Source organism: Gopherus flavomarginatus, chromosome 5 (genome assembly GCF_025201925.1).
Source record: "Gopherus flavomarginatus isolate rGopFla2 chromosome 5, rGopFla2.mat.asm, whole genome shotgun sequence".
In the NCBI taxonomy this organism is placed as follows: Eukaryota; Metazoa; Chordata; order Testudines; family Testudinidae; genus Gopherus; species Gopherus flavomarginatus.
Genome location: NC_066621.1, coordinates 88390369 through 88405037, shown reverse-complemented (window position 1 = coordinate 88405037; position 14669 = coordinate 88390369). Strand labels below are relative to the sequence as shown.

The 14669-nt window shown below is 39.5% G+C and overlaps 1 protein-coding gene across 6 annotated transcripts in view; it reads right to left on the bottom strand.

The window, feature by feature from the left end:
• Window positions 1–12716: 12716 nt before the first annotated feature.
• The window catches only part of FUT8 (fucosyltransferase 8), a 256259-nt gene continuing 254306 nt past the window's right edge, over window positions 12717–14669 (bottom strand). For 5 of the 6 annotated variants that reach the window (XM_050953517.1, XM_050953513.1, XM_050953514.1 and 2 more), the window contains one exon: window positions 12717–13793. In XM_050953517.1, the coding sequence (XP_050809474.1) occupies window positions 13476–13793 (318 nt within the window). In that variant the 3' untranslated portion in view covers window positions 12717–13475. The remainder of the gene's footprint in view (window positions 13794–14669) is intronic. The other variant, XR_007774466.1, reaches the window with a different exon arrangement.

Sequence of the window (14669 nt, the reverse complement as noted above, 5' to 3'; positions counted from 1 at the left end):
AATTGAAAAACAAAATCACTAGTCTTTGGAGTAAACTGGCATGTTCAGAAGAGATGTTTCTTATGTATTTAATACAGAAGGTCAGGTGATTCCAAAAATCAAAGCAGAATAATTGCATAAAGCTGAATTGTAGGGACTGGAACCCTGAGGAATTCGTCAGAAACAGAGAAAAAGCTCTCTCCCCTTCATTTCAACCAATCCACCAGACATTCCTTTCCACTTTCTATCATCAGGTTTTGAGGTGGCTTAGAGCTGAAAATGACCATTTCCATCATTGCTTGATTTGTCCTGTGTATAGGGAATGACACAAGAGTCATTCCTGTTCAGTATTTCAGCAAACACACACAATAAGGGCCTGGCCCATCCCATGGTTTCTAGTTATTCGAGATTCTAATAGATAGGAGTGAGGGGCTCATGTTGGGATATTCCTCACTATTTCATTCCAGAGAAACTGCTGGTTAGTGTTCCTGTCACCTTTGCTAAGGTACCCATCCGAAAAAGTCTCATCATTCTCACTAGAAGAACCCTTGAAAAGTTTTCCTTTGCTGCTCCATTCAGAGTGAACACCTGGAGTGAAATCCGCACCCTTTTGAAGTCAGTGGGAGCCTTACTATGAACTTCCATAGGACCAAGATTTCAACCATGGTGATTAATATGAAATTAATTTTTTTCACACAAAAAGACTATCCAGACTGGACTTGATGACCCTTCAAGTTCCTTTCCAGCCCTATATTTCTATGATTCTATGTCCTCTATACCTTCCCCTCCACAGCTTCCTAGTCCAGAGTGAAAATATTGTGACACAAATCTGTTTCTTCCATTTCTTTTTGGCATGTTCACGTTTCAAAGTACTCCTACTTTGTGTTCTTGGGTTCTCATCACCATTTGCTGGGGACTGAGATTTAGAGTCAGTACCTATTACTATTGTTTCCCAAGTAAATGTGTTACTTTTTAATTTAACTGAGTACCTCCAGGAGAGAGAAAAACTGGCTACTCTTTTCTATCATTTTCATTATTATATATGCTCCCTCAGAAAATAGAAGGAATGGGCAGGGAAGACCTTTCTAGCAAATGGCCTTCTATTCTCTGCATTTTAATTAAGTTTCCTCCTGCCCCCCCCCACCCACTTTTTAAAAATAAAAGGACATTTTTTAACCGAAATAATCTACCAAAGGTTATATTTTGATTTTAGACCTGTTGGTAAAACTAGCATTGTTGGTTGTTAATGGCTGTGAAGTTTAAGGATCCCAAGTATGGTAACACCCATTTGTTTCCTGTTCTCTCTCTCTCTCTCCCTCTCTGTGTATCTATATATATATATCTTCCTACTGTATTTCCCACTGCATGCATCCAATGAAGTGGGTTTTAGCCCATGAAAGCTTATGCTAAAATATATTTGTTAGGCTCTAAGGTGCCACAAGTACTCCTGTTCTTTTTACACAGGGCTGGATATCAGCTGCCAAAGCAAGGAGAGGGAAGACACTGCATTAATGCAATCTGATCTTTCATCATGAGATATCAGGGTTCTTCCCTTGGGGCCCTCTGATTTAACTATCAGGGCTCCGCCCTACCATAATTTCAAGGCCACATACACATACCACAAATATTAGTACCAGCCACAGGGCAAACTTCTTTGCAGTCTTCTCTAGTCAACTGCATTTATGTGACTGAAATGGCTGTACAATTGGCAAAGAAAGATTTGTATTTGAACCATGCTTAGTACAGCTCTTACCAAGTTGACTAAGGCAGAGGCTCCATTTTATCTGTACCTGGTAAAGCTGCTACTGCTGCTTCCAGACCTCACAAAGATAATGGTTTAAATTTTGTTAACATACGGGGTGCCCATACTGTCCAGCCACTGTAGTAGAGTCGATGAAACTTGGCAAAGTTCAGTCTACTATCTCAACCTGTGCACATCACAGCAGTTTAGTCTAACTACTGACTGGAGCTCAATGTAATGTCTCATCTGAAAGTCAGCATTTCCAGTAGCATAGATCTCCCTAACACCATGAAAGGGCATCATTTCTGTATTGACAAAAAGGAAAAAAGAATGTTAAATTGCTAATCCTTTTTTCTGCAGCATCTTGGTGTTCCCTGGTAGTAAGTCATCCAGCAATAAGCTGATCAAACTCTGCTTGGTATGTGACCTCTGACAGATCAAAGCATAATGCAGGAAGGCTATGGACATGAGAGGTATGGCAAAGTTAGAATGGTCAGGGATTTAGACTGATCATAACTGGTACTGAGCATCTGCCATTCACACTGACATGCATGGGAATAGAAAGTAATCAGCAACTCTCAAGATTAGGCCCCTCATTAGTAAGTGATGTTCCTAAGCTTTACTTATTTACTTGTGACTTTTAGAAAATATCCCCACTGACCCAGCTTCTATATTTAGAGAAAAAACACAGAGTTCAATACAGAGAAGCAATTATCCATGCAAAATTCTTTCAAATGTAAAAGTAGATTAAGACAGAAATGTCATTTTTCTTACATTTAAAAGTCCATGAAAAATATCCTCTCCCCTTGTTCTTCCTTTGCTGAATATACACTTGTTTACTTCTCTTAAGTTCCTTGTAAAGTGATTAAGGTACAGCAGCAACCACTGAAAAAAGCAATTTAGGAAGAGGGAAAGTGGTGCAGGTGAGCAGCTTTGGTTGCTGAAGTGAATGGCAAACCCTTATTAAGAGCTAGAAAGCTAGTTTCCAGTTAGTGATGAACTGATGACATTTTCTTCCCCATAGAGCCAGAAGTTTGGTAGGGAAGAGGAAACATTTATGGCCAGATCCCACAAACATTACTAGACATAACACCCTCAGAGGCATGTGTTTGCAGGACTGGGCCTTTAAACTTTGTACTCCTAGAGAAAATGGTTTCAGAGTTACCAGTTGAGCTAGTTACAAGAACTGAATAGAATGAGATACCTCACTTCCTGTACACTACTATTAAATACATAGGATTCTCTGTCCCACGAGACATCAACCTGAAGCTTTCAGTGCTGTTAGAAGATCTTCACTCTTCACTGAAGAACTATTCTGGATAGAGGCATTTCAGTTCATGGCCTCTTTAACTATGCAATGCCTGTTCTTATTAGCCATTGAGGAAAGCTGACAACGAGCAGCTGGTGTTAAAAGAGAGTTAACAGTGTATGCTCAAACCTAATTATTGACAAGTCATGCTTCTCTGACCAGGAGCTGTGCTTGCACACCTTCTGTTCCTTTTCTAGTTGGAAACAGTTCTTACTTTTCCTATTTTGTGGTGCAGACCTCAACTGTAACCTAATCAAAATAAAATGTGGCTGTGACAGTGTTGTAGCCTCAAAGCCTGATCTAGTCATCACGGGCTCATGGTTTTGTTTTTTATCAGAAATCAGAATACTGCTGTAATTAAAATACAGGTGTGTGTATATCTACACAAGTGAACAATACATCTCAACCGCCCAGCTCAACATTGGGCCTTTTCTTTAGCTAGAGACTTCCATAGATCAATAGCCTGGCATGTGAAATTCAAATGCAAGTGGGTTTGAAATTTTTGGCTAAACAGTTATTTCAAATGAAGAAACAAAAATGCTACGCTCAGGCTCTCGTTCAAATTATATATAGCCTGTCATAAACAGATAGCTAAGGGTTAATGTCTCTTTCACCTGAAGCACCTGACCAGAGGACCAATCAGGAAACCGGATTTTTTCAACTTTGGGTGGAGGGAATTGTGTGTCTGAGTCTTTGTTTTTCTGGCTGCCTGCTTTCTCTGAGCTTTGGAGAAGTAGTTCTACTTTCTAATCTTCTGTTTCTAAGTGTAAGGACAAAGAGATCAGATAGTAAGTTCTATGGTTTCTTTTCTTTGGTATTTGCATGAATATAAGTGCTGGAGTGCTTTGATTTGTATTCTTTTTGAATAAGGCTGTTTATTCAATATTCTTTTAAGCAATTGACCCTGTGTTGTATCATCTAATACAGAGAGAACATTTGTATGTATTTTTCTTTCTTTTTATATAAAGCTTTCTTTTAAGACCTGTTGGAGTTTTTCTTTACTTCAGGGAAATTGAGTCTGTACTCACCAGGGAATTGGTGGGAGGAAGAAGTCAAGGGGAGATCTGTGTGTTGGATTGCTAGCCTGACTTTGCATTCCCTCTGGGGGAATAGGAAAGTACTTTTTGCTTCCAGGACTGGAAACAGAGAGGGGGAGTCACTCTGTGTAGTTTCACAGAGCTTATGTCTGTGTATCTCTCCAGGAGCATCTGGAGGGGGGAAGGGAAAAAGGATTATTTCCCTTTGTTGTGAGACTCAAGGGATTTGGGTCTTGGGGTCCCCAGGGAAGGTTTTTCAGAGGGACCAGAGTGCCCCAAAACACTCTAATTTTTTGGGTGGTGGCAGCAGGTACCAGGTCCAAGCTGGTAACTAAGCTTGGAGGTTTTCATGCTAACCCCCATATTTTGGACGCTAAGGTCCAAATCTGGGACTAAGGTTATGATATAGCCACTTTACAAATGTAATTTGGACAGAGTTTTCAGTTATAACCTAAATGTTCAGTATCGCTGCCCTGTAATTCTCTGGAGTGTACCCCATGAAAATTGTTTCTGCTCAGTCAGATGATACAACATTTGGAAGGAAAGCATCTCTGCCACACATTGCCTGCTGTATTGTGAGTTTGTTTTTACAGCAGTTCAAATGGAAGCTTAAGTATCAGGTTCATTTTAGTACATAATCAATGTAAATGTGTAAGCACTGCTGAGCTGAGAGACAAACACATACAGTTTACATTATAGGTACTGTGAGTAAGTGTTGTATTTTACAAATGAGCAACAGCCAACAGCTGTGAAATTATAATAAAATATGGGTCCCAGATTTGCAATGGACTGCCACTTGCCCCAGATAGTCCTGATCCTAATCCCATGTTAGCAGTGGTGCATTGAAATTGGTTAGCATTGGTAGGCGGGAGAAATGCCCCATACACTCTGAAGGAAATGCTGTGGATGTTCCAGTTATTAAGGCTATGTGCACATCAGAGACATGGTGGGTTCACCCAAAGAGGGACATTCACCGTCTTCAAACATCCAAGGATCTTTACTCCCAATGGGATTGAGATAAAGTTAAAGACATGAACTACAGTGAGTCAGTGAGATACATAAGAATCACAGCCTTAAATAACAATAAGACAGCACATAGAGGCCTAAATTACCCATTAAGCTTGTTCCACTGTCTACTAGAGTTTCTTCAGTTGCCTAAGAAAGATTTTATTATTTCCTCTGATTATGGTTTGTTTAGTGAGGACAGTGTGCTCAGGGCTGTACAATACACAAAATAAAGATATCCCCCGCAACAAACACCTGACAATCTAAAAGAGAGACATACAGAATAAAGAATGCACTGGGGAAAAAACTGATGGAAAATTTAAATATATATGCTGCCCTCTTTTTAGAAGATTTGAGTGAAGAAAGAGCGGTGGTTCAGAGCACAAAGGCCAGTCTGGAATAATGCATAGATACAGGAATGAGACAAGGAAGTAAAGTGGGAACTGAAGTTGGTGTCACTGGCAGAATGAAGAAAGTGAGAGGTAGGTGTAGCAAAATGTGGGAGATCGTGATACACTATGGTGTCCAACACCAGCCACATGCTGACAAAGCCCAGCTCTAAATGGTTTTCATCTCAAGTATAGAGAACACCATCTCTCAGCTATCCCAGCACCTGTGATAAGAGAAGCTCCTGGATAAAGTACAACTGGTAAAAACACACCTGGGCAATGTTGGTAGGAAGAGGAAAACATTTTGAAGAATTAGCCATATCTATAATGTCAGGCCTCATTTGAGGGCATTTGTCCTCTATCAAGGTGAATACACAATCTTGGGCCATAATCAATTCTATTACTCTCAGATACCCAAATAGTAACAGTGTCAGACATGGGGCTCTCCATCTTTGGTTCATCTCTTCCTACTAGATGTGGAAATGACCATAGTGATCTGTACATTTGCTACCTCCAGGATAGACTGTTGCAAAATGCTATGCCTGAGAATGAAAGTGGAGGCTTTGAGTAAACTCTAGCTAGGTCAACACACTTTCTATTAAGAAACAAAGGTGACAACTGTATATCCCCCCCAAAGCTCCACACACTGGCGCTCTGTCCAGTAATCTATTTCCTAGTTTTGACATTCAAAGCCCTCAAATAGCTGAGTCCTAGTGACATCAGGCACTGCTTTGCTTACCACAACAGATGAGTTCAGTAGGGGTTCCGAAGCTGATGGTACCAGGCTGAAGCTCACAGAACAGGACTTCTTCAGTTTTTGGCCCCTGGCAATAGATTGCTGCTTTCAGAGCTGAATGAGCCACTTATCTGTTCTCAGTAGCCTTTCCCACAACCTTAATAGAAAGGCCTGGCACCACTTCACTCAAAACGTATGTCACATACTCCAAAGCTTAGTTTTAAAAACACAAAAACAAACTAACCAAGTTCTCAGGCATAACAAGAAGAGATAGAGCTCCTGAGACCAACTGTTTTTTTAAAATTTTGTTGACAGCCACCTACCATAGCAAAGGGTGCATTATAAATACCAGATTTATAGCTAGGTAAAATATTAACCTAAGGGAAATAAAGCAAAATACTGCAAAATAAAATTATGCTTCAGACTTGTCCCCCTGTATCTTAATATGTTTGTGCCTGTTTTACAGCTAAAATGGCAGAAAAACAGCATACATCCATATAGGGAACCTCTTGGTATTTTTTAATTTTTGTAACATTAGAAAATGTCTCTATTACATAAACAAAAGCCTTTCAAGCAAAAACTCCTATATTCAGGAATCCCAAACCCTCAATGTAAAGGTTTATTAATTCCAGCTACTGTATGTCACAGGTAGGCCTGCTCTGCATCATGGTACAGAAGGCACTCCCTGCCTTGGTCCACAAGTTTTGGCTGCCTGCTTGGAGCAGGGTGGCCACTACCAGTGTTTACACAGTTAAATAGAAATTAACTCAGAATTTGGCTGGCTGAATCTATAAACGAAGAAAACAAAACAAAACCTTAAGGGGAGGTGCTTAGTTGCAGCACTTAAAAGGCAAGGCCCTGACATTCTTGACTAGCCCTGAGCAGCTCCTTCTCTGTCCCAATCTCACCCAGCCCTGCCCCTGAGAAGTAGCAGGCAAGCCTTCTTAACTAGCCTGCAGGGTCCCAATTGATTAGTGTCTCCTCCCGGCCCCTCTAGGCCTCTGGAGGACTAAGTCTAGTTGGTAGTTGGCTTGAACAGGTGGGTGTAAGGGTGCTGATGGCCCAAGCAGCAATGAAGCCTGATAGACCCCATCACATCATATAATTTCCAGGGAGGCACAGATGAAAATTCAGGCAGTTAACTCAGCCTTGAGGAATTTGTCTAGTTTTACAGAATTGATATTAATTCACAAGCAAAAATTATTAAAAAAAATATGCCAGAGCACTATAAACTCCTTCTGAGCCAGGAAGAATCACTGCCTGTGTCAGTTTAATTCCACATGCTTTAACTTGTCGCTTCGATATACTAACTCTACTCTCAAGTGAAATCAAATACAAATTTTGTAGATATTACAAAGTAACTACATATTTAACGTTATCAAATTGCCACAGTCCATTCTCCAATAATATGCTCAAGTGGATAGACAAATTATATTCCCATTTACTGACTAATTAGTTGTCTGTGGCTTGGTTGAGACAGCATGAATGCTGGGTGCCTCTTCACCCACTGACAGACAAGGGAGCCAAAAACCATCCAGGCACTTCTCATTTTCTAGGGCTCCCTCTTCTGCTTCTTCAGTTTGATTTCTGCTGCTTGCAAAGATATCCGTTAGCCTACTCTGCTTCCCTATCTTGTGGAAAGCCTGGGAGTCTGCACTATCATCTCTGAGGTAGTAGGGGATGGGATTTCCATTACCCCAGACACTGAGGTCTATATAGCTGTATCCCATGAGAAAAAACTGTGAGGCGGGAGAACAAGAACACTGAGGGTGACTAGACAAGGAAGCCTAAGTTTGACAGAGGGTGAAGAAAGGGAATGGGGATTTCTGACACTTTGTCCACCCCCCCGATAGGAACAGCCTCTCACTGAAGTTCTGTGGTAAGCACTCTGCAATCAAGGACTGTGTCCGCAGACACCTGCACAATAAACTGATAGTGGAGGGAATGTTAGGTAGTAGCCCTGCAAAACTTGACCAGTGATGATCTCTCCAGCCCAGCAGCTGTCTATGGATCTAGTGGAATGGGCAATAAGTCTCCCTAGACAAGGAATTTCTATGGCCTTGTAAATCTCATGGATACTGCACCTGACCCATTTGATCATGAGGCTTTTCCTCAAGCCTTGGAAGAGCATGAAAAAGGGGATCAATTCCCTTGAAGGTTTCTGATCTAAGTACATTTTGAGGGCCTTGTGAACTTCAGTATGTGCCAAGCTTTCCCCTTTCTAGCCAAAGATTTGGATAGAAAGAAATTGAGAAGGTAGGTATATTGGTTAGATGAAAGCAGGAAAAAGTCTTTTGGAAAAAATTAGGACAGGTGTGAACCTCCTTGTTGCTCGAAGAAGCCAAACATGGACAACTACTGGAAAGCATGAAGCACACCTCACTTTTCCTGGCCAAAGTGATCACAACCCAGAAACTACCTTCAGAATGAGGAACTGCAAATCTACCAAGCAGAAAGGCCTGAAGGGAGGATCCTAACATGGAGGAAGACAAGGTTCAGATGTCCTGGATCAGGGAACTAATTTGAGGGCAGAGAAGGTCACAGTTTTCAGGAAACGTAACACCACCATGGAGGATCCCACTGAGGCCTGCCACTACTGGATGCCTTAAGATGCTTGGGGCAAAGGTCTGAACTACTGGAGCAAGAGGTTAGTTCCTGTACATTTCCTGGAGGATATCTAAAATAGCTGGGATTTTGGCTTGTCTAGCTGGAAAAACAACCCAACAAAAACAAAACCTTAAAACCAAATTAAAACATAAACAAAAAGCCCTTGTCATGCAAGAGGTGGGAAAAAACACCAACATCCATAACTGATCAAGAATAGAACAAGGTACTGTTTTTGTAGGTGCAATATGTCTGGCCAGCCCTACAGATGATGCCCGCCTCCTTCTGGAACTCCTGAAGCAACTTTGGGCACACAGGTCTAAGAGCATCTTTGCACCATGCTAAAGAACATCTTGGTATACAGGTAAAGGATTTTTACCCTTTGGGAGAGCATCAGCAGGTCTGCATATCAAGCCTGTCTCAGCCAGCCTAGGGCAATTATTATTATTAGAGGACTCTAGTGGGAAGCAACTGTAATGTGAAGGAAGGAAAGGTGTAACCTAAGGGAAAGTTCCACGGAATAGCAAACATGTCCCAGCCCAACGTTACTGGGTTCGGGTAGCTGCTGCCAAAAGGGAGCAGTAAGTTCTGTTGGAGGACCTCAGTCTTTAGGAACCATTCTCTGAACAATTTTGGAGCTGCTTAGTTGAGCTGTTAAGAGGGCAGAGTATGCCTTTACCAAGTGGGGGATCATCTCATTCCAGGCAAACAAAAGAGGTAAATTCCTTAGCAGGCCTGGAAATTTTATGCTACTCTGATGGTTCAATTACTGCAGTGTCATCAGACTTTATGAAAACATGTTTTGACCAGATTAGCCTTCAGAATACTATGAAGGATAACCCAACTGCTTGCATTTTGGGTATTTTTGTGGATTTTTCTTTCCCTTAAGAGACCATGCTCTCTGTGTTGCATGGGCTTTGGGGTGAGTTCCTTACAGACTGGCATCTGAGGTCATCTGTACTCTATTGGTGTGTTTCTTTTAATTATATTTATTTTTGTTCTATATGAAAACAAGTAAATTGAACAAAGCTGGTGTTCCCCAGTACTACTGCTGGTCCCAAGAGTGTCCTGTCCAAAAAAGCAGGCATCCAAATAAGGAATACACCAAATTCTCTTGTGGGAAGGTTGCTGATATGAGCAACATTACTTCTACGAACACACTTGTGGCAAATGTTATGCCAAATGGAAAAGAGCTGCATTGAAAATGGATTGCGTAGACTGGCATTCACAAGTCCACTTGATGCCAGTAAAACTCCCTGTCCCTCTGCAAGTAGAGTGGATCTAAAGGATTCTGTTTTCATTTTCCGAGGTTTAATAAACTGGTTCAGCTATTTCAAGATTAAAAAAATGCTTTTGATCTGGGATAACGGGAAAGTTGACCACTATCGTGGGAAGAGCTGGATGCTGGAGGAAATTGAGAAGATAACGACAAGAGACAATGGAAAAGAACTCAGGAGTCCAAAGAAAACTAGAACAAGTTTTAAACATGGGAGGGAACTTCCTGACCACCACGGAGTAACTTTCCTCAAAAAGCAAGCTTAGGCTTCTTTTCTGAGAAATTGAAACAGGAAGACAAAATTTGTCTGGCAATCTAGGGTTTTCTCCTGGAGAGGGAAATATCTTCCCATATGAACAAATCCATATTGCCTAACAATTCACTAGGGAGGAGGTGAGGGCACTGGCAGAAAAGCGTTGGAGAATCCTGTGCAATACAGTTCTGGGTATTAGCTGCCAATGGGACTAGGACAGCTGAGGGTGAGGGTGCAGTTCGATTCCCTATATACCTTAGAGAAGCCTCAGGGCTGCAGTCTTTGGCAATACATTAGGCTACATAAGTGAAAAATATGCGAAAAGTTTGTTAGCCTACCTGGAGAGAAGATTCCCTTTAGAAAGAAATAACTATAAACTAGGTACAATGGAAAATAAATTATTACAGAAGATGTAATAAGTAGAGCTGTGTGAATAACTGATTTTTTGGTTTACTGATTGTTCTGAAAAAAAAATAAAAATAATCATTTTAGGTTGAAAACATTTTGTTTCAATCAAACTTTAAAATTTTTTTTAAATTTTTAAATAAAATTCAAGTAAATTTTTAAGCAAAAAGTTGTTTCAAATAAAACTGAAACATTTAATTTTGAAAATGTTGCAAAAAATTTTTTGATTTTTTTCAAAATTGTTTTTTCCTCTAGTGAAACAATTTAGCAAAATCGGCACAAATTCACAAAATGTTTTGGTTGATCTGAATCTGCATTTTTTGAGTGAAAAAAGTTTTGGCCAAAAAACTTTTCCCAATTCTAATAATAAGCATATTACACGTATAACAGGAAAGAAGGAAATTATACGGTTATATATTAAAATAAATTAAAAGGAGAGGAATTAAAACACTAGTTTGTATCAAAGAGTACATGAACTATAACTAGATGGGGGATACCAACAATTCTGTCTTTATAGAGATATGTCAGACTTGGAGCTCTGAAACAGAGAAACAAAATGGACTTCTGCAAAATTAAGACTTTATCGAACCAAGTAAAATTTATAATTATTATGTAACTTAACTAATCACTAGTACCTTCATGAGATGCTCCATTCAAATTCCTTTCAGGAATTTAATAGATACAATCTTTTTATTTTCTGTTTTCTCTCTATTCTGTAAGCTACAATATTTACTATAGGGCCTGATTCTCATTAATCCCTCGGCTCTTTACCACTGTGGTAGTGTAAAAGGGCTTTACGGCAACTGTGACTCAAGTCTGTAGTATTTATTTTGTTTAATCTAAAATGAATTGAGTTTTTGGCTGTTTTATCTGGGGAACTTATTAATTGGTACTCTTGAGGGAAATAGATCTCTGGAAAGCATATGACTGGGGCAGCAGGGCTGGTGGCAGGGGATCCTGCAGCTCCCAGCTGGCAGTGGCTCAAATCACGCAGGTCTTTGGAAGTCATGGAGTCTCAGCTGCCTTGTCCTTTGGTTGATATTTTTATTTGACTTACCTCTCTCCTCAGGAATCTTCATATTTTAGTTCATTTGTGAAATTATTTCTGCACTGATCTCCCAAGTGATGAGTAGGAAGCTTATAAAGTCTGCATTGGTAAGCAAAGAGCTTAGAACTTTTCATAGCAGTATACACTTATTTTACAAAATCTAAAAATATTGTATAGCAATGACAATATTTTATTGAGAAATAACTAAAAAATAGGGATTCCAAAAAAATTAAAACTATAGCTATTTACTAATTTTCACTTTGAGATCAAAAGACAAAGGAGTTATTTCTGAAAAATTCAAAAACTAACAATTCTTCCAAGTCTTGTAATTCCACATGGCTTTGTTCATCTCCCTCAAACTTCAGAAAAAAACTTCTCCTTTAGCCTCAGACTGTGCATGTGAAAAACCAGGCCAGAAATTTTGCTAAATTAATGGGGAGACTATCAAAATTATCTAGGAAACTGCCTAACATAGAATTTATTCTGTGGCTCCAAAATAAAGAACTGTTAAATGAGAACAGGCCAGCTTAATCCCACAAGCCCATTAGCTTTAGGATTTCTCTCAAACACACTAGAGCAAAAGGGAAGTCTGGCTCTGAGTAGATACGGAGGAGCCTAACCTTTTGAAATAATATATTTGCTGACAAGTACTATAAGCAATATCTCATATTTTACTTACATTTCAAAGTGATTGCATTCAATGCCAAAATAATAAATTAATGTTTATAATTTCCGAACAGAACTTTATATTTCAGAAGAGAAATACATAAGATGGAGTGTTGGAGACTTGGAGAAAAAGATATCAACAAGAAATTCTGAACCACTGAAGCCTTTCTGCTGAAATCCATTCTCCGTAGAAGTCCTTGAGAAACAGTGACCCATTGGCAGTTATTTAACTGAGCAATGAGTATTTAAAAATATATAAAACTCCAGCTACGCATTTTTTAAATTTATTTTTTGTTATCAAAGACAATGTCCAGAAACATACAGTACTAAAGAATCTGTTCATGGCATTGTTTACAAAAGTTCCTAACAGACAATGAATATTTTATTGTTTGGATGTATCCTTTATTATTAATGAGGTGAGCAAATCAATATAATTGTTTCTTTTAAATGTCTCCTGTAAAGAAAAAAGACCTAGTCTGATTTTTGAATCTGTTGGTTGGAGCAAGTTCGCCGCTCGTGACAAGACCAGTTAAAGATCAATTCTTGCCTATCAGTGGAACTGGGCATGGCTCTTCTGAAAAGGTCACAGATCTTTCAAATATAGGCACCATGTTGTAAATTCCATACATACAAAATATGTTCATGTGGCTCAAATTACACAATATGGCAGTGTTGTAAGTCTGAGTATTATAGTCAATTAATGGCAAAGAAGAGAGCACAAAGCTCACGCATGACTAATGATAGGGACAAACCTTGAAAGAGACAAATAGTATAAAATAACAGTTTTCCTGGGAGGATGTGTGCACGCGCATGTGTGAGAGTGCATATAAAAAAAAAAAAGTTCAACACGAAGTTCAAATAATGGCCTGTCCATTTGCTCCAAGCTTCTTATTCAGTCTGAATGCTAAAGGCTTTCATTTTAACTACATGTTAAAATGTGAATTCAAATCCCATATAAGCCTTCTGTATGTTGGTTGGTTCAAACAAATTAGAATTAGGAGTGAGTGACAACCCTCCTTCTTTTGTTCTATTTGTCAGCCTCTGGGTATGTAGGGTACTTGACTGTTTCGATTTTCTCCTTTACTTTGTAAGATGGGTACAGGCCTGTTCTCCCTAATTTCCTATTGATGCCTTTAGAGTAACCATCCCAGTGGTTTCCAGCCACACCAATTATATCTTCAGGTTCCATGGGGATCTCATCAGCAGTTCGTGGATGGTGGGCATAAATGGCAATCTGGTTGTGTGCATTTTGTCCTCCAAAATAGTAGATATCATCCAAAGAGTGGAAATGTGCTGAAGCATCTGGATGCAAAGTCTGCATGATTTCATAGGCAACTCGACAAACCTTGGAAAAGAAAACAGAAAAGAAGCCATGAGTGCAGTATGTCTTGAACTCAACACAACATTCAACAGTCAACAACCTACACCCCACAGCTACATTGTACACAAAAGAAGTTCAAGCACTGGAATTTCCAGCTTAAACTCCCAAGTTATTTAAATGGTATATTTGAAAAATACTGTACACTTGCTAACAAATACCAAGTAACTCTGCTGTTAGAATTCTTAATATAACATTTGTGAAAAAAGAAAATGAAAACTTCGCACTTTTCAATAAAGAGGTGAAAGCTGAAAAAAATCACGGATTTATAAATAATCACAGATTAGCTTTGTCTTTTTTTTTTCCTTTTAACAATAATTTGAAATAAAGCAACAGGTAAAATGCGTCATCTCTCTACATAGAAAATCTTGGAAATCAGCTTTCCCATCCCCCACAGGATTTAGAGTTTTTATTGAAACAAAACATTAATCAAGGGCTTTACTTATCCACTGTCAATGTCCTGGACCCCTCTCAGTTAGGTTTCAAGTCAGGTCCTGGAATAGAGTCAGCATTGGTAGTGCTGATGAATGACATCTGTCCTGTCCACAGAGGATGTCCATGCCTACACTCCTGGGACCGTCTGCAGCTTTTGCTATCACTGAATACCACTGTTTCATCTCAGCGACATAGTAAGGAATAATGGAAACACACTCATACTTCTAATCCTTTCTTGCAATCACTAATGACTCCACATTCCTTCACCTCCAGAGCATTCACCTCTGACACCCCACAACGCTCGATTTTCTCTCCTACCTTTTTTAACTTCTGCATGCAACCATTGGGCAGGATTGTAAGATAAGATGTTCTACATGCTAGTAGCATGCAAATGACACCCAGTTCTCT